This window comes from Colias eurytheme, chromosome 9 (genome assembly GCF_061535395.1).
Source record: "Colias eurytheme isolate Ceu_HAF_F1 chromosome 9, ilColEury1 Martin Lab GWU primary, whole genome shotgun sequence".
Taxonomy (NCBI): Eukaryota; Metazoa; Arthropoda; class Insecta; order Lepidoptera; family Pieridae; genus Colias; species Colias eurytheme.
In genome coordinates this window covers 6,263,249-6,282,199 of record NC_142988.1, presented here as the reverse complement: position 1 = coordinate 6,282,199, position 18,951 = coordinate 6,263,249, and the positions used below count along the sequence as shown (strand labels likewise).

The 18,951-nt window shown below is 34.1% G+C and overlaps 2 protein-coding genes across 2 annotated transcripts; one reads left to right on the top strand and one right to left on the bottom strand.

Annotated features, from left to right (window-relative positions):
* Positions 1-40: 40 nt before the first annotated feature.
* Positions 41-15,406, bottom strand: Khc (kinesin heavy chain). Its single transcript, XM_090105915.1, has 19 exons — positions 15,084-15,406; positions 13,832-14,003; positions 13,606-13,749; positions 13,384-13,527; positions 13,112-13,236; positions 12,773-13,026; positions 12,579-12,687; positions 12,320-12,454; positions 11,042-11,214; positions 9,042-9,231; positions 8,631-8,921; positions 8,024-8,185; positions 7,341-7,507; positions 6,709-6,810; positions 4,441-4,558; positions 3,868-4,095; positions 3,421-3,535; positions 2,949-3,056; positions 41-2,561 (listed from the first exon to the last, which is right to left on the bottom strand). Exons 1-19 carry the CDS (start codon positions 15,228-15,230, stop codon positions 2,551-2,553), a joined length of 2,895 nt encoding a protein of 964 aa, XP_089962041.1. The 5' UTR covers positions 15,231-15,406; the 3' UTR covers positions 41-2,550.
* Positions 15,371-18,622, top strand: LOC149905827 (uncharacterized). Its single transcript, XM_090105327.1, has 2 exons — positions 15,371-15,399; positions 17,836-18,622. The coding sequence occupies exons 1-2, from the start codon at positions 15,371-15,373 to the stop codon at positions 18,620-18,622; spliced, it is 816 nt and encodes a 271-aa protein (XP_089961453.1).
* Positions 18,623-18,951: the final 329 nt, after the last annotated feature.

Below are 18,951 nucleotides of genomic sequence, written 5' to 3'. Positions count from 1 at the left end.
TCGATTGAGTAGTGTTGCAGGTAAAATAAAAAACACTGTAGCAAATTAAATTCATATTTTATTTTTATAATAAATAAAAATCAAGAAAACACTCGTTTTGAGAATTTCCTATATATCAAATACATCGTACAAAAGATGTCGATATAAACTAAATCACTTGGTGCAAGGCAAGCCTTTCGGTTAGGGATTCGCCCGCGCGGCTCGCGCCCTGTTTGAGCTGTCGATGCATCGGCGATGGAAACCGAGGATAGCCTCTTATTTCTCTACATATTATAACAAAAGTTAACTCGCAACAAAGACGCAACTGCTTTCCGCACGGAATGCATCTCTGTTGACGTTTAAAATAAGTTTCGAGTGAAAGAATATGCGTTTTGATCATCATGATTATAAAACATTGTAAATAGAGGTATGTAAAAAAAACGTTCAACACTTCAAAAGTGAAAAAAACGACATAATTTAGGTTTATGTAGTAAAATAAATAAAATATAATAAAATCAAGTATCTAACTTAAGTATGAAATAATTTACTAAAACTTTACACCTAAATAATATAAATGTATTGCAACACATTAAGGAGCTTTGGAACCTTTCAGCGAAAAAACGTGGCTTATATAAAATTTCAGTTGGTAATTAATAATCTCGGGACAATAACTCTAATGATTGTGATTGATCTTTGGTTTTCTGAACATGTGTCGACCATAGTTCCATAACTCCCAATGGGACGCAGCGCGGGCACTCGGCGTCGTTCCGCTCCGCAACAACCCTCAGACTGCGTGACGTGATTATTTCATAAGTACTTACATAAGTTACAGATCTACTAAGAAGCTAATGAATCTTAAAAGCAAATAGAGAACTTTAACCAAATCGCAGGCGTCTAAACCGATTCATAATAAAAACTTTAAACACATTTATTGTAATTCATAAGCATACATAGATTGTAGTAAGACTATTGGCAATTTTAAGACTGTAAGTGTAATCTACTTCAACGAAAGCTCTATTTGAAAGAGTTTTTAAATGACTACTGTTACCACCAAAACACGCGATATGGATAATCCTTCTACAAAACATCACAGCTCACAAGCGAAAATGTACGACGCAGTATTGAAGATTAGTATATAAGGTGTCATGGATGATAACTAGTAATTTGCAAAAACTTTCTACGTGACTATGATAACTTTATTATTATGCAACAATTTATTTTTTCAAATTACAAATGAGATGTTTTAGTTGAAAGTGATTTTCATATTCGTCGCGGGAATACAAAAATCGCCCACTAAAGTGTCGTGCTCTGTGGCGCAGTTCGTAACCTAGAGGCCGAGAACTTGCTCATGGCAGCAAGTCGCCTAGGTACACACGCTCGTCATCTTTGTATCACTCGCATCAATAAAGAATGTAAGCTGATATTATATAGCTATTAGAAATTCATTTTGTTTCACCCGAACTGTATAATAAATGTGATTAAAGAATAAAGTTGGCGGAATTGGTAAGGCTCCGCGAGTTGGTACCCCATATTGTGACTAGAGAGTGAGTCGATAAAGACAAGTAAATAATTGTATCCGTTCCCATTCTTTATTTGTGCGCGTCATACGTGTACGTGTTTGTTGAATAGTCGCGGTCGATTCGTTATCACCCATTTCACCGGTTCTATACTTCGTTTCGTTAACTTATTAAATGCTCACATGTCGGCATAACAACGCTTATCACAATATATAAAAATATATATTAAAGAAGCTTACACTAGAACTACACATTGAATATGCACTCTGGGTTATGCATTTGCCACCACACTTGCCGCAACAGACATGACTTTAACGAAAATCCTTTTTTATTTCATTTTTTAATTTTTTTTTTCTTTGTGCGGTAGCACATGCGAGTCTCTGAAACAACTTATAGCAGTTCATCTCAGATACTGGTATATAGATCAAATATATCTTCAGGGAAGAAATGAAATACACATTTGATGTTCTCCAATGATTGGTAACTGGCTCGGTATCTTTGTACTGACGTTATTATGAAACCTTTATATCATTCCTTCCCAGAAGATACGCCTTAATTTAAGAATATTTCATTTAGCACAGAGGCAATTAATTGGAACTAAATATAATACTTGTCATTTCATAAAATTTTCAATAGAATCCTTTTTCTAAAATCTTTAAGTTGACGCAAGTCAGAAGAAAAGTAATACTTTAAACAAAGTTGAGTTCTCTGGAATTACTGATGCAAAGTTTCTGCAAAACATAGTCTATTCGTCATAATATATCTTTTGTATTTGTCGACATGAGTATGGGATTATGGAAAACTTGCAAGAAGCTTATAACCATTTCTAAACATGTGCACTTATTAACATTAAGATTAAATAGCTCGAAATGTTAAGCCTTATGAGTACTACTATATTTTTGTTATTTTTTTGCTGTGTAGCTTACTTATTAGGCTTTTGATAAATACGTAAGTAGAATAATTTTATTTTTTTCAAGAATGATTTTGCCGCCTTATTTAAAAATACATCTATGAATTTTCACTTTAGATTCTTTATGAAGCAACGGCTATCTCTTCAACTCTCATCTGAAAAATTGTAAAATTAATTTTTATTTTTGTAAATATTTAAACACTTAAATGAGTTAAAATACTTTAAAAAAATGTAACAAACAAAGTGAAGTAATTGAATTAGTAATAAGTAGTGTTATTCTAAATGAACATAAAACAACTGAGCTCAAATTAGATTGTATACTTTAAAATGTTCATAACAAATTGGCAATACATTAATAAACTAGTGGTCCGCCCCGGCTTCGCCCGTGGTACATGTTTAAACTATCCTATCTCTCAAGTTGGATCGAACTGCACATGGTGTGCGAATTTTATTATAATCGGTTAAGTGGTTTAGGAGTCCATTGAGGACAAACATTGTGACATGAAATTTATATATATTAAGATAATAGAAGCGTGTCTCACCCCTGGCGCCTACAATGATGCTCTTCCTCTTCATGTCCTGTGCGGGCGCGGGTCGCACCACGCCGCCGCCGCCCACCAAGTGTCCGCCGCCAGCGCGGATCGGTTTCGCTGGAACACGAAGAAGTAATTAGTATACATGTTTATACAACACTTATTTCATGAATCGGTAAAATAGTTAACAGTATTACAGCGCATAATATATAATATATGAAGTCGGTTAAAAATTGATTGAAAACATAATCAAAATTGCTATATATTTTAATGATTTTGTGTAAATTGATCAGTTCCATATTCCATAGGAAATTAGTTGTTGCCATAATAATATTATGTTGGCAAATAAATTTGTATGGGGCTTTACATATTATAAATGTAACTACGATAACCGATATTTTCTAAAAGTGAGAGTGACAATCCTTATAAAATATCAATTTCGAATAACATTAACGATAAGATAGAAATTAGAAAGGCTCACCAATTTGTGCTTGCACGCCCCGTCTGGCGAGGTTCTTGGCGCGCACGGCCTCCTTGATCCTGTCCACCTCGAACTGGTACCGCTTGCGGTCGCGCATCGCGCCTTCCTTCGCCTCCTGTTATTTTTCATGAGGTTAGTATATTAAAAGAAACTTAATTTACTAACTAATTCTAAAGATACAAACATATTTAACCATTAAATAAGGTAAATATTTTTTACATATAGTTCTGCCATCTTAAATAAAGAATACAAAATTTTCCATGTACTAATGCGGATATTTTGTATTACCAAAACCTACACACCCAGCTCAGATTGAACAGTAAGATTTACTAGATAACAAGACCAATAAGCTGAAATATTCCACATCGCCTGAAAAAATAATTTAGTTCCCAAACAATATACACATCTGGCATACAAATCAACAGAACAAAATACAAAACCGCGTACCTTGAGAGCAGTCTCGAGCGCCTTGACCCTTTCCATAGTGGCTCTCAACCGCTTCTCGAGCTTGGGCAGCTCGCAGCGCAGGTCCGCATTGTCGCGCACCAGCTGCTTGTGCACCTTCGTCAGCTGCTCCAGGTTGTTCTCCAGGAACGAGATCTTCTGCTTCTGCGCTAGCGAGCCGCCCTCCTCCTCGGCGCCTTCTTCCGAGTTGGTCGATTTCTTTATTCTTGCCTGTGTTTTGTAATACAGATATTAGAAAGGTATAAATTCAGATTTTATGTTCAAAAGAAATGTATATTATAAAGCTGAAGAGTTGTTTGTTTGAACGCTCTAATCTCAAGAACTACTGGCCCAATTTGAAAAATTCTTTCGGTGTTAGATAGCCCATTTCTCGAGGATGGCTATAGGCTATATCATTACGATAAGGAAGATACAACAGGAGCGGAGCCACGCGGGTGAAACAGCGAAGCGAAGCTAGTTAATTATAACTGTATATTCATATCATCGCGCTCTCTCATGTGGATATCTAAGATTAAACAAAAAATATGTTTAAAATGAAACATGACAATATCTTACCTGCAAGTCTTGTACAAATAGTTTTCTTAGGTTGTGCAATGTCTGCAATTCCTTAGCCACAGTGTCTTCCAGTCCTTTGAGATCGGCGCGAGCTTGTTCGCGTCGCTCCACGCTTTGACTGTGTGATAATGTTTCGTTTTAATATTACAAAAGGTAAACTATTTTAAATAATAAAATGATTTGTTAATGAAATAATGCTACTGGTATTAAATTTCCTACATTATAGAATTTTGGTTAAAAATGATAAAATTTACCTGCAAAGTGAGATATCTTCCTGCACGCACCCATCCATATTATGTCACGTATCGCTCTTAGGCCATTTTCTCAGAAAATGCCAACCCCCGGCAGTATGAATATGAATGGGATACGTGCGGAATAAAATGATAACTTAAAAAATATAAAAAAGCGAGGCGTTACAAGACCTTGCACTACATGTAACTTTTACTTACACCAACTAAGATTATTGTTTGTATAAATATTTGTATCACAAGTCAGTTTATTATATTGATTAATCATAACGTGAACAATCCAATCTAGAAATACTTGTACTAGGGTTTTGGTGTTTCATATTTTTCTAGATTAAATTGTCATTTAACTACATCGTTAAAAAGTCGTAACTTTGTGCAAACTTGTAATATTAATGCCAATCATAATTTTTTTTTTCACCATTTGCACAAATTCGCAACTTGTAAATATTGAGGCAACAATCACTCTTCGGCATTTGAGTGCAGACTAAGGAAGTGATATGGATTCTAGGAACAACATAAATGCAATTTTAATAGAAAATCGTGGACAAATCATTGGAATGGATGAAGTGATCATGCACTATGAAAAAAAAAATGAAGTATGTAAATGCCAATACGTAAATGCAATACTTGGAATGAACTATTATGATTTGAAATGCTTATAAATGCACTCTTCATTTAATTATCTCTAGGATTTCTTATTCTATTCATCTAGGAGGGTTAAGTATTCTTGTCCTCGTTTTATTAATACTTCAAAAAATATGATAGTTACTATATAATCCTAACTACAAAACTATATTTTAATCTTTGGTTTGATAAAAAAGGAAGTTTATCTAAGTGAAGTGTTAAAACTGATGGTCGCCACATGTGGTAGAAAAATATTTTATTAAAAATATTCTAATTTGAAATCTCTTTATTACATTATGTTTGATATTATTTACATATGTATTATTTACAAGTACCCAAGAAATATAACTCAATAATAGTTTTAAACTCCGTACACCGCTGTTTTGTGCATTTTGAGTTTTCTCAAAAAATTTCCTAATAATTTATTCATGTAAATAATATTTATTCGAATTTCCTTTAAAACTTAAAGCGTTTAAAATGACTAATAGTAATTACAACAAGAAATATTTCGTTAAAAGACGAATGTTTCTTTAAAAGACAACCACGGATTGGAAAACACTTAAATAACGACAACAACGAGCCTACTTTCAAACATTTACGTCTAATGAACCAATATTTAGATCTACTTATTATTATCATTATATACTTTCTCCATGCTTAAGTCACAATAACAAACAACAAAAAATTCAAACATGCTAATTATTAATAACTACGTTAAGCATTTTAGTTGATAAATAACTTTCCTAATTTATTTGTTCGACTAGACTTATGGCTCACGACGAACTTCAAAGCGAAGCGATTAAAATGCGTAAAAAAATATAAATTAGTATTCTTAAAATAATTTCGTTACACCCGTTCGCAACTGTCTCACATGCATTTTCTATTAATCTAATTTGTGTTATTGCCGATTCAATATAAGACAGTCGCGACGAGAGAGAAAAGCGTTAATGAGTTAAACATGGTGTTCATGGATCTCTTTTAAATGAATAAAGGTTGCAATAGTGTCAATAAACAATGTAAATGTTAAATAAATGTAACGTGAAATGTTAAGAGACCCATGATATTATCACAGAAAAAAAGCCATCGAGCTTAAACCAAAACAACAATTTGTGGGTATCGGTGGGTAAGGAGTATCATGGTGACGGATATAAGTAAATGTAACTGGAGGGGATGGATGTTGCAGGTATGGCGGGGGACTTTAGAGATTGCCGAGAGCGACTTTTCCTCCCTGGCCGAAGCCTTTTCGATATCTAGGCCCATGTCGTAATGGAAACCCATCTTGTCCCTCTTGGGTGACATGATAAAGTCCCGAAAGTCGTCCTTGAGCAGCATTTGCTGGTTGGCGACCTCCTTTTCGGCCTTGTCTAGATTACGGCGCGGTGAACGTGACACTAACATGAGTTCCTTGAGCTTGGCGGACTTGTCGGCCTCCTCGCGTTTCAACTTCTCGTAGTCGTCCTGCAGTTGCTGTCTGGCCAGCGTCAACTCCTGGTAGGTACTGTTGACAATTGAATTACGATCATTAAATATGTCTTCAAGTAGGTACTAAATAATAAAAAAAAACATGTTCCAATTAGATGACCTCATGTGAAAACTTTTTTCTAATAATTTTTATATGGCTTAAAGATACAATTATATGTATAATCAAACAAAAATAAGTTAATTTATGTCACAAGTCACAACACAGTATTTATATCAATTCTCCCAACCTATTAAATAAAACCAGATTCATATACAATCTTTGAAATTTGAAACTACTCTATTAGCAAACTATATCCACAACACAAGTGTATCTAGCACACAAACTAGTATCTATAGTGTATGTGCGGGTACTTCTGCGGACGCGGTTCTACCGAATACCCGCGGCCCCGTCAATAAAGTGGCACGGCGGAACACAGTGGAGTTTAGTCGGTAGGACCCTGCACTCAGCAGGGTGAGTCCGACATAACCCAGGGCTCTTCCCCCGAGTGCCCTGGGTATGCCTAAATGCATACTCCACTATAAAAAAAAAATTGTGCGGGTACTGACTCCTTGAGCTCCTGGTGGTGTCGCTGCAGCGCGGCGAGCTCGTCGCGCAGCGCGGCCAGCTGCGTGGCGTGCGAGGCGCGCAGCTGCTCGAGCTGCGCCTCCAGCGCCGCGCGCACCTGCGAGTCCGCGCGCTGCTCCGCCGCCGCCAGCTGCACGCGCTCCGCCGCCTGCACGCATGTCAATATTTCTTATATTACGGGAATAACATTTATGGCAAATAAAATCAGCACTGTTTTTGTGCAGCATTTTGCTGAGGCTGCATCCGTTTGCTAATCTTAAGATAAATTTTGTAATGTTGTTGGCTGTGTTTTTTGCAATAAATTTATTTATTTTCTTTCTTTCAAATACATGTAAGAAGAATTTGCAATAAATTTATATTAGCAGATATCTTTATAACTATTTAAAGCATTGCAATACAAAACTTTTCGGTGTCAAATATAAATTATTATAAAGTCTTTCAAATGTTGTTTTACACAGATTGTTCAATATGACTCAAATACCACAATGATATTTTTTTAAAATATATCAAAAAAATTACATGAATATTATCAGGATTGGAAAATTAACCCACAAAAATAAATCTTTATTCAAAAATCTTAGAAAATAAACTGAAGAAAAAGAAATCTTATTTAATTTAATCAATTTCATAAAAAATATGCAATGATTGATTGCAAAGAAATTACCTGCAAACGAGCACACTCCTCCCGCAAAGCGTCCGCGGCCTCTTCGAGCTGTCGTTTCTTATTTTCAGCCTCACGCATCGACTCGGCGAGCGAGGCACAACGCGCCTCGTGCTGCGAGATGAGGAGACGACATTCGCCCAACGAGCGCTCGTACTCTTCGATCTACATTAAAAGTTTTTAAACATTATTAATCTGAACATGTATGGTTAACATAACCATATTATCTATAATTTTGAAGATGTTAAGCCAAAAATATACAATATCGATTAAGGCGTCGCGTGCCTTTATGTCGTCGAAGAAGCATGTCGAATTCTATTATCAAACAATGTTATGCTTGGAATTTACATTTGATTGCATATTATAATTTCCTCTATTTCTATCCTATTATTTTGCCCTCTCAACTAACAAATATACAAGATTTGTTTCTGTTATTAAAGGCATTCGTAAGAAAATCAAAATGATAACTAATTAGGAATGTAGCTCAAATTATAAATACTCATGATATAAGACACAATTCAAAACAATTAGAAAGAAAGGTGAGCCAAACAATTCAATCATAATAATTACTATTGCATGTTGAAGTGGTAATTAACGACTATGCACTGACCTTCTGGTTAGCGTCGATATTAGCGGTTTCGAGCGAGTGGCAGCGTTGCACAATGTTTTTAACCTCACTCTTCATTTTGCTAATGTGCAGTCTGGCCACAGTGAATTCCTCTTCTAGTTTTCCAACAGTGTCCACGTTGAGTTTGAAGTCAAGTTCTGATCCTCCCACGGCTGCACCGATTTCGGACAAATCCCGTAAGAGGTTGGTAAGAAGTTCGGCAATGCGTTTACGTTGATGGGCAGAGAGATCACGTAGCTGCTGGAGTTCGGCTGTTGCTGTTGTCAAGGCGCTCTGTCACGAAAAAAAAAAAAAGTAAACATTACAAGTCTTTTTAGAAAAACTGTTGGTCAACCCAATCAGTTGTACATTTGCGAGTATAAAGCCTATAAAGTGCATTATAACTTAACGCACCTGTTTGGACTGCAAGTCCTCCGAGAGCTGGTCGCACTCGCGGCTCTTGCTGTCAACCTCCTGCGACTTCTGGTCGTAGTTGACGGCGAGCTCCTCGAGCGCCTGCAGCACTTCCTTCACCTCCTCCTTGGCCGCCTCGTTCTCTTGCTGGATGCGGTTCATGTCGCCTTGCAACGCTTCGAAGTCGCGTCTGTATTTTTATTTATTTATTTATTTATCATTTATTCAGGAAATTATTACAATTCTTATACTAAACAATTTAAAAATTATATATTATGTATCGCAAATTTGTTTGGATAAGTGCTCATATTTCAATTATGGCAGAGCAAGGGAGCATTTTGGTAATGGTGCTTGTAACTTTGAAAAGCTTCACCAAGTAGAATACTAATTATGACATGCTTTATAGATAGTTAGATTAGTTGTTATGTTTACAGACATTCCAAATTACCAAAACATGGCTAGTGACCCACATATCATCAAAAATAAGAAGATATGAAGGAATTATAAGCCACATAATATGTTTATCAATGTTTATTTGAGTTCATAAACAATGAATACTACAGATATGAATGAAGCAATCCACTGGAGTAAATAGTGCATGATATAATATAATGAATAATGAGCATACAGCATACTATTAATATTACTATGAACTTTATTTTTTTGACAAAACTATTTAATTAATAATTTAATCAATTATGCATTATAATATAATATAACTATGCATTATCATCTTTTCCTTAATTTCTGAATGAAATTTATAAACATTTTCGTTGTTGATAATGCAGATTATCATCATGACATGTTATCAATAAATGGTGCAATTTGCTTTTTTTGCTACGAAATTTATTGCTACAATACGCATTAGCGTTGATGTGCATTCACGTGAAAAATTTTAATGAAACATTATGTCTTATTTATTACCTAGCCTTGTTAAAAAATAAAAATGATGTTATTAGCGTTGTTTTACAGAAATTGAAATTAATTATTACTGGAGACTTGTATGATGATAACTCATTCTAACCCCTTAGTTTTTTAGGTAAATAACAATGTATGCTAGATATAAAGTATAAACCAAATAGTTACAGTGGTATTAATTACGTGTATTAAAGCCATTATTTACACTGCATGTTCTATTTTTTTTAAGTTATAGTCAGTCATTCATAATCATGTCACAGACAAAAGTCCATAATTAATAAGCTATCATACATTAATAAGTCAATAATGTTGGTATGTGCAATAGAGAGCAACATTATGAGTTGTTTATATTCATATTACATAATTAACGAGATCTGTATCTGTTTTGAGGTATCTATGAAGTGAAATTCTTCTAGGTTTTTTTTTTCAATAAAATGTGCTACATATTATTGTGTTTTACCATTTATTTCATTTTGCATGACTCATATTTTTTTAATATTTATGTTTATCTACAACATAGAAGCTGCAACATTCTCTTAAAAATAAGCCACACCTTTGAATACGCGTCCAAGTACCGTAATGTTTATTACATATAACTTTTCAGGACTATAATATTATACAATAGCAACTACTGCGACTCATGTCATCTACTAAATAGGCTCTATACTTAGTAGACCTTTAGCAATAAATAAGTTTATTAGTGATAATTGTAAACCGCATGATGATTGCTTTCAATGTTTACAAACTTTTGACATATACAAAATTAAAATAAAAAATGACAGTAGTACCCACCTCAACGCTTCGCTTATGAGGCGTGCATAAAATGTTGTGTGGTTTTATGAAACCACGGTAAAAGTGAAACTTAGGCACAAAATTATCGTATTTGTACGATAATTATCGTACGGTTCCGAACACTGCTTTATACCTACTCGGCAGCCGACCGTCACGCGACATGCGCTACACAGACCAAAAGTTTGAGACGATGTAATAAAAGTTTCACTTTAAAACATTTCTCCAACATCAGAAGACCTTATAAATTAAAAGTACAACCATGTACAAACTACAAGTTCTAAATCACATACCTTGTGCAAGCAATGAGTTCCTCCTGCTCCATCATTTGCTCCTTCAACTTCTCGACCAGCTGCGAGTGTTGGTTGATCTCCTCGTCCTTGTCGTCCAACTGCTGGTACAGCGCTTCGAGCTTGCCCTGCATCGCCGCGTCTTCCACTGCGCTCGACACCGCCACGGGGACAGGCTACACAATTGTACAAAAATATATTTTTGTACTATATATATTACTAGAGGTCCGCCCCGGCTTCGCCCGTGGTACATATTTTGCAATAAAAGGTAGCCTATGTCCTTTCTTGGGTATCAAAATATTTCCATACCAAAATTCATGCAAATTGGTTCAGTAGTTTAGGCGTGATTGAGTAACAGACAGACAAGAAAATTTAGTTTACTATAGTAAACTAATTTTTCTTATAATATTTAAAAATAGTATATTGTAATTAGGATTAGATTATTTTTATTTGTTTGGGGATTGCAGACTGCATATTATGATGATCAGGCATGATCTAGTTTAATTTTTAATATCATTAACTAGGTATATTTCAATATCTACATGTGAGATATGATAAGTAAAGAATCTCCATGTGGGTTAAAGATATAAAACCAGTATGATGAGCTTTATTTATATTACCTAAAATGCTATCATGGAATTTATTTGAATGTAAATGTGAATGTAAATAAAAGATGACATATTACATTACATATTAGAATAAAAATGATAGCCTTTTATATAAATATATAAGATGCATTTTAAAGAATTTTGTCAACCATAACATACAGCATGTACACATAATTATTGAATTATACACAGCAAAGTACCGCAGAAATGAACTGAGTAATCCACTTGGTCAAATGGAATGATTAGAATATTACGTCTGGTTTTAACAACTACATACTGACTCATCATTAAAAGCTGGCAAAGTGTTTTTGATCTATTTTTTCCATCTTACAGTTGAGGATATTTATTTTCTTCTTCTATTTTGATAAATTGATTCAATCAGTTTTATGCTTTTACTATATCATCCATACATTTAAATTGATTTATAAGAACATTTTCTCTTGCTTCCTATTTTTAACATTATTATTATAGAGATAGCTGATTCTTACTCTCAGAACTAAACAAACCCCCATAGTGGATCATTATCTATAATTAAGATGCAGATTTATAAAACACTTCAGCCAATAAATGAATAATTACATAAAGAATACAACATCAATGAGTAACAGATTGAGTGGGAGTGCATTCATAAAATAACTGTATATATTAAGTCATAGTGTTTGAATAGACTTACCGCAACTGGGGGTTTCTCTTCAATGAATGATGTAACCGGAGTGGCAGCATCAATCTCAACCAGGTTGACTTGTTCTTCAGGCCGTACAGTTTCTCCAGACCTCCAGCGGTTAACTTCAGCCTCCAATTTCTCAACCTATTTAAAGAACATGAATTAGTAGAAAAATATTACGAAAAAATAAAAAAAAATTGTATTAGTATAATGTAAAAAAATGTAATAAAAATAAATACAGAGATAAAATGCTGCAAGGTAACCTTACCTTTCCTTTGAGTCTTGCAACCTTCTCCTTCTCCCTCTCATAGCGACGTTTCCATTCCTCAGCTGTGAGTTCCTCATTGACACACACAACATTCTTGACTGTTTTCGCTCTGTTAAACAATTAGTGAGTCAATTATTGTCATCAAATCATTATATATAATTAAAATAAATCCCCATATATTATATTTTGCTTACCTCTTACCAAAGTCCAATGTACTCTTAGTTTCACTCTCGTTGAAGGATGCTGGGGAACAGCAAATGACAATAGTGGTTCTAGCGTTACCACCAAGTGACTCTTGTAGAATACGAGTCAGTTTGGAATCTCTGTAGGGAATGTGGGATTTGTTGCCATCAGCAAGTGCAGATATAACATTACCCAATGCTGATAGTGATTTGTTAATATTTTTGGCTTCATCGAGCACAGTACCTTCAGCACCAGTTTTAGACACCTATAAAGTAAATATTTATTAGTTATATCAAGCAATCATCAATCACAAGTTATACAAATTAATGGCATTAAATTTAATGGCTTACCTTTTCTGAACCAGCCAAGTCCACAAGATATAGTTTTCCTGACAATTTCTTTTGATTTTCTAAATTTTCTTGTTTAACATTAATCAGGAAGACTGAATGAGATCTAGATGAGTGTTCGTTCATGTCTGTAAATATAAAAAAAAATTGTATTACTTTTCAATTCTACAAAACCAATATTATGATATACCAGTTGTTTAATATTATATAGTTTACACAGAAAGCTAACGACAACAATGTAATAAAATATGCTGTTTCCTAAACATAAAACTTACTTGTAACTGCAATGTGTCTATTTGATTTTCCTTCTTCTATAACTTCAAATACTTCTTCTGGACTTGACACAAATCTCTCTGTAGCACCTTTTACAAATGGGACTCTGTTTTTATCTTCATGTACACTGAGGTTCACCTTTGAAACTGCAAAAGAAAATAAATATTAGAATTAATTAATAGAATTAAAACAGTTATTTTATTATTCAGAAAGTTATACATTACCATCTAATAAATCTCTGATTTTGTCCATATAAATTTCAAAATATGAAACTTTTATGTGAAACTCAAGATTTTCTTCCATTGCATAGATGTGATTGAATATATCGTTGACTATCCGTGGTATTATACCCTGTTTTCCTGGATCCCCTGCGAAATAAAAATGTTTTGTTAGTGTTTTATATTGATTGTTCGGACTTATATATTTTTCCATATTTATAATGAGACTTACCTATGACACCTTCCATTGTGTGAGTCTTTCCGGAACTTGTTTGTCCATAGGCGAATATAGTACCATTATATCCAGCCAGCACATCTGATACAATGCTTTTTGCAGCCTCATTGTACACTTTCTCTTGTGTTGCATTAGGCTTAAATACTTTGTCAAACAAATATACTTTACCCTAAAACAATAAATTTTAAAATAAATGATAAATCTTTGTCTCCACAACTATTTTGTCTCTCCCATCAATTTGTATGGGGAGTTGCATCGCTACGTGCGCGCACTTTCATACTAGCCCATAGGTGGGAGAGACAAAAAAGCTGCGGAGACAAAATAGTTGCAGAGACAAAGTTGCTCGTGTGCGTCTTATAATGATTATTTTTCAGCAATTTGTTACATATTGAACACCATTTGTACTTATCATAATATTATAATCTAGATTCTAGACAAATTTAATGAATCTCAAAAAGTTAATTGAGAAAACCATATTGAATAAAATATAGATTCTAAATCAAAGTAACATGGATATTTTTAAATGTACTGCAAGGCTAGATGAATTCTTATTGGAAAATGAAAAGTAAATTCAGTAAGAGTATACCTATTGATTATGTAAAATAGGAAATATTGTATTGTATAATATAATTTCCTATAGGTAGGAATTATTCCATTAGTAATTAGGTAATTACTAATGTATATTATATTAATTCATTAAAATTTAAAGGACACCTTAATTTTAATTCAAGTAATTGTTTTATATGCGTTCAGTTTTAGCGAAACTATGGAACATGAGGAGCTTCATTCCAATAATAAATAAATAATTCTAAAATAATTGTATATCACTTCAAACTCATTTTACTTGCTGTGAAAATAAATAAAAAAAGAACATAATATTTTCTACCATTTAACACCTACTGTTTTCGAAATATGTAATCTATTTAAGATTATTGTTTGTTTTTAAAATATAAAGTAAACAATGGACAAATTATTTAAGGCTTACAATCCTAAGAATGCTCAGGTCAAGGTCGGAAAACTATTTGTATTGATTTTCGACAGAAAAGGATTCTCACTCCAATATTGCGTCAAATACATCGGGAATCTTCAAATTTTCACTATTGCGATCATAATCAACCAAGCGGAATAAAAAAGAAAGGCCATTTCGTAGCAGGTGAACACCAGCCGTAATGTATTAGTCATCATGGTCTAAATTAGGGCGATGATAGAGGAAGTCAATATTGATACACGCATTAAATGTTTTACTTACCCCTATAGAAATGCAGTTGTCATCGGGTCCTGAAGGAAATTTCACAATAAATTTTGAACCAGCTTTTTCTTCAGAGTCATTGAGTGGCCGAAATCGGCATACGACTCTAATGCTGTCTTCAGCAGCTATTTCGCGATCAGCCGCCATATTTTACAACAATTAAGCTTACACTAAATACGGTCTACGGAATTACAAAAAATAAAACGTTAATGGAACATAAAACCGTGCATGAAGAACTACAAAGTTAAAATTTGTCACTGGGAAATCTTCATGACAGCAGTACCTAAATGTCGGCCATGTTCTCTGAAGAAGAAAGGCCTGAAATTGTTATTCTATTGGCTGGTCATTAAGAGCTGCCAACTTAAAAGAAGAAATCGATTCGTCGCCGTTTCGTCGCCAACTACCCACAAACATAATATGTAAAAGGTGCGTTCATAACTAAGTTTTTCTGAGTAGTTCGTCAAATCTACATTAAAGGCGTGTTAAAAAGAGAAAAGATTTGATTGTTTGTTTGCATTAAATAAATTTTTCAACTCGTTTACACATTTCTCTCATGAGCACAAAGCTGCAGTATTCCTGAGTATATGCTTTGTTTTATTGTGTTTTTATCCTACCATTCGGGCCGAGCAGCCGTTCTTTATCGAATTCATTTATTCCATCAAATATCAATCAACCCCATAATAAGAATCCCATAAATGTATTACATATTTATTATTTATTCAGTTTCTAGATGTTACTGAAGTGGTAGTTAGTATTTGAATTTCATTTCGATTCTTCTATAAATCTTTCAAAATAATTAATATTGCGATGAAAGTTTATCTAAGAAAAAACTACATATTTAATGACTCCTGACTTACTCCTGAAGTCCTGAGCATTTTTACAAGATTAATGAATGAATGAATGAAAGATTACTTGGTTTAATAAAAAAATTGAGTATGAAGCGTCTTAAGCGTCTTATTCACGGTCAATCCCCGACGTACGTCGGCTCAAGGCCGCGGTGCTGGATGTATCCTACTGACGATCGTGCGCGCATCAAGCATGGCTAGGGTTGCCAACTTTTATTTGAAGAAATAGAGTATATCTGATTTTAAAGGAGGTAAATAAAGAGTAAATAAATATTTTTAAAAATGTATTTTTTTGTACTTTTTGCAGTAACTAAGAATTTTTCATTATTTTCAAATGAATTATATGAATCCAAACATTCCAAATCTAAATTTATATATTTCAAGAGCTCATTTTAAAGTGAAACTTTTATTACATCGTCTCAAACTTTTTGGTCTGTGTAGCGCATGTCGCGTACGTATCGCGGTTGCCGAGTAGGTATACCTACTCGGCAGCCGAACGACACGCGACATGCGCTACACAAAGCAGTGTTCGGAACCGTTCGAACAGTTTCACTTTTACCGTGGTTTCATAAAACCACACAACATTTTTTAATTAATTTTTAATGAAGCTCGGTTTCTCTCTTCCCGCCACTTCACATTCATGACCGAAAAGACTCTTTCAGTAAATGCTGAAGTGGCGGGAACAGAGAGTATATTATAGCTAATCTTTTTTTTTAAACAAACAAATTCGTCAAGATATTTTTAGGGTTCCGTACCTCAAAAGGAAAAAACGGAACCCTTATAGGATCACTTTGTTGTCCGTCTGTCCGTCCGTCCGTCCGTTTTTAAATAAATTGCCATTTTTCTGCAGTGGACTTTTGCATAAAATCTGTATTATTCAACAATTCGCCTTGGAGTTCTTTTAAAATAATAACTTCTGAATATAAACTGTCCATGTGTACAAGGTTGATCCAAAAGTAATGATAATTGGGATTTCCTGTGTACATAAAAATATAAAATAACCGTTTCTTGCTTGCTCATGTACTCACTAAGTTATCACAAAAAAATCATATCAATAGGCCACGTTTCCAAGTATTTACATTAATTTCTGTTGGCAACACTAATCTGCTGTACGTCCGCGCTATTCACTGTCCATCTGCACGACGTTCGCGGTGGTGGGGGTGCTCGCTGGATGAAAAGTTGGTCGTGCACATCCAGCAAGATAATAATAATAATTATTGACGTACGTCAACGCTATTCACTGTCGTTTTGCGTCGTGCATCGTGTATGACCTTGGCGGGACGTACGTCAAGATGGACCGTAAATAAGACGCTTTATATAAGTTCCGTAGCCAAAATGGCAAAAACGGAACCCTTATAGTTTCGTCATGTCCGTCTGTCCGTCTGTCCGTCTGTCCGTCTGTCACAGCCGATTTACTCGGAAACTATAAGTACTACAGTGATGAAATTTGATGGGAATATGTGTTGTATGAACCGCTACAAAAATATGACACTAAATAGTAAAAAAAAGAATTGGGGGTGGGGCCCCCCATACATGTAACTGAGGGATGAAATTTTTTTTTTCGATGTACATACCCGTGTGGGGTATCAATGGAAAGGTCTTTTAAAATGATATAAAGTTTTCTAAAAAACATTTTTCTTAAAGTGAACGGTTTTTGAGATATCAGCTCTCAAAGTCGTAAAAAGTATGTCCCCCCCCCTCTATTTTTATAACTACGGGGTATAAAATTCTAAAAAAAATAGAGGTGATGCATGCTAATTAACTCTTTCAACGATTTTTGGTTTGATCAAAGTATCTCTTATAGTTTTTGAGATAGGTTGATTTAACTGTAATTTATTATATTTGCTGCTACGGAACCCTTTGTGCGCGAGCCCGACTCGCACTTGGCCGGTTTTATTTACGGACAGTAATATTATGCCTACTTCGTCTGCATTTGAAGCAGCTTACAAAACATTATTAATTAATAATATTTCATCTTCACATTCAGTTGGTTCAAACTGTGAAAAAGACGACAGTGTATGTTTACAATCATTAAAGCATTTTTTAATGAAACCCGTAGACAAAATGATAGCTGAATGTGAAGATGAAATTAATAATGATCATTTATGTATAGAGTACATAGATACAGATAAATTAATAATGAGCAAAACTCCCGAACATGTTGAGAGAAGCGCAGCAATAGGATATTGTAGTGGATGGATAGCACGACTTGCAAAAAAAAATATATATAAAAACTGCGACACTTGCACAAATAATATGGAAGAAAAGGAATTACAAACTTTCCACAAATTTATAAAAATGAAAGAATATGAGGGTAAAAACTGGTTGTGCTATCCTACAAGAACATTGTTTGATTTTTTTGCCCAAGTAGAACATATTTGTATTGAAATTCTCAAAGAAAATTCAAATAAAAAAAATTTACTAAATTATATAAAGCTGATAGTCAGTGTGAACATTTCTACTAACACCTTTTTAACTTGCACAAGACACAAGGAGGCATTGTGTGAGTACATTATAAATAAAAGTACAATGTTCTTCATTCATGCTTGGTGCAAAGAAATCAACAATATTCTCACTGGCAAAGTTACCTTTTGGGATAATAATGACCCTATGAAAGTTAAAGCAAACAGGCACTACTTGAAAAATAAAGGAAGAAAGAGGAAAAGGCAAAATGATATGACATTAAATGTATAATTTTGTTGTTAATTTGCAATAAATTATTTAAAAATACTTACTGGTTTCTTTATTACTTCTCATTTCTTTGGTGGAACTTCTCGGTTGTGGCGCCAATTTTTTTCAGTTTTTTTGTTGCATACGTATTTATATTTAATTTTGTGCAAAAAAGCCATTAAGTTTTAATTTGGCGTCAGAATCGAGATTTTCCACCATGAATACCAAGTACCTACCAAACAGAAATGTATAGAATAGATAGGTACGTACCTAGTGCGTATAGCTATATAGATTTCAAAAGTTTCGGCAGCTGGAAACGAGATGGCAGTGTATTGAAGTTTAAAAAAAATGGC

What these genes read in the sequence shown, in the direction of transcription:
- Khc (XM_090105915.1), bottom strand. Translation starts at nt 15,230, where the DNA reads ATGGCGGCTGATCGCGAAATAGCTGCTGAAGACAGCATTAGAGTCGTA. An exon ending in AATCAGAGATTTATTAGATG is followed by an intron (nt 13,528 to 13,605) that starts GTAATGTATAAC and finishes TTTCTTTTGCAG; the next exon opens with TTTCAAAGGTGAACCTCAGT. An exon ending in GCCAAGCTCAAGGAACTCAT is followed by an intron (nt 4,559 to 6,708) that starts GTTAGTGTCACG and finishes ATTATCACACAG; the next exon opens with TCAAAGCGTGGAGCGACGCG.
- LOC149905827 (XM_090105327.1), top strand. Translation starts at nt 15,371, where the DNA reads ATGTCGGCCATGTTCTCTGAAGAAGAAAG. An exon ending in ATGTTCTCTGAAGAAGAAAG is followed by an intron (nt 15,400 to 17,835) that starts GCCTGAAATTGT and finishes ATTTACGGACAG; the next exon opens with TAATATTATGCCTACTTCGT.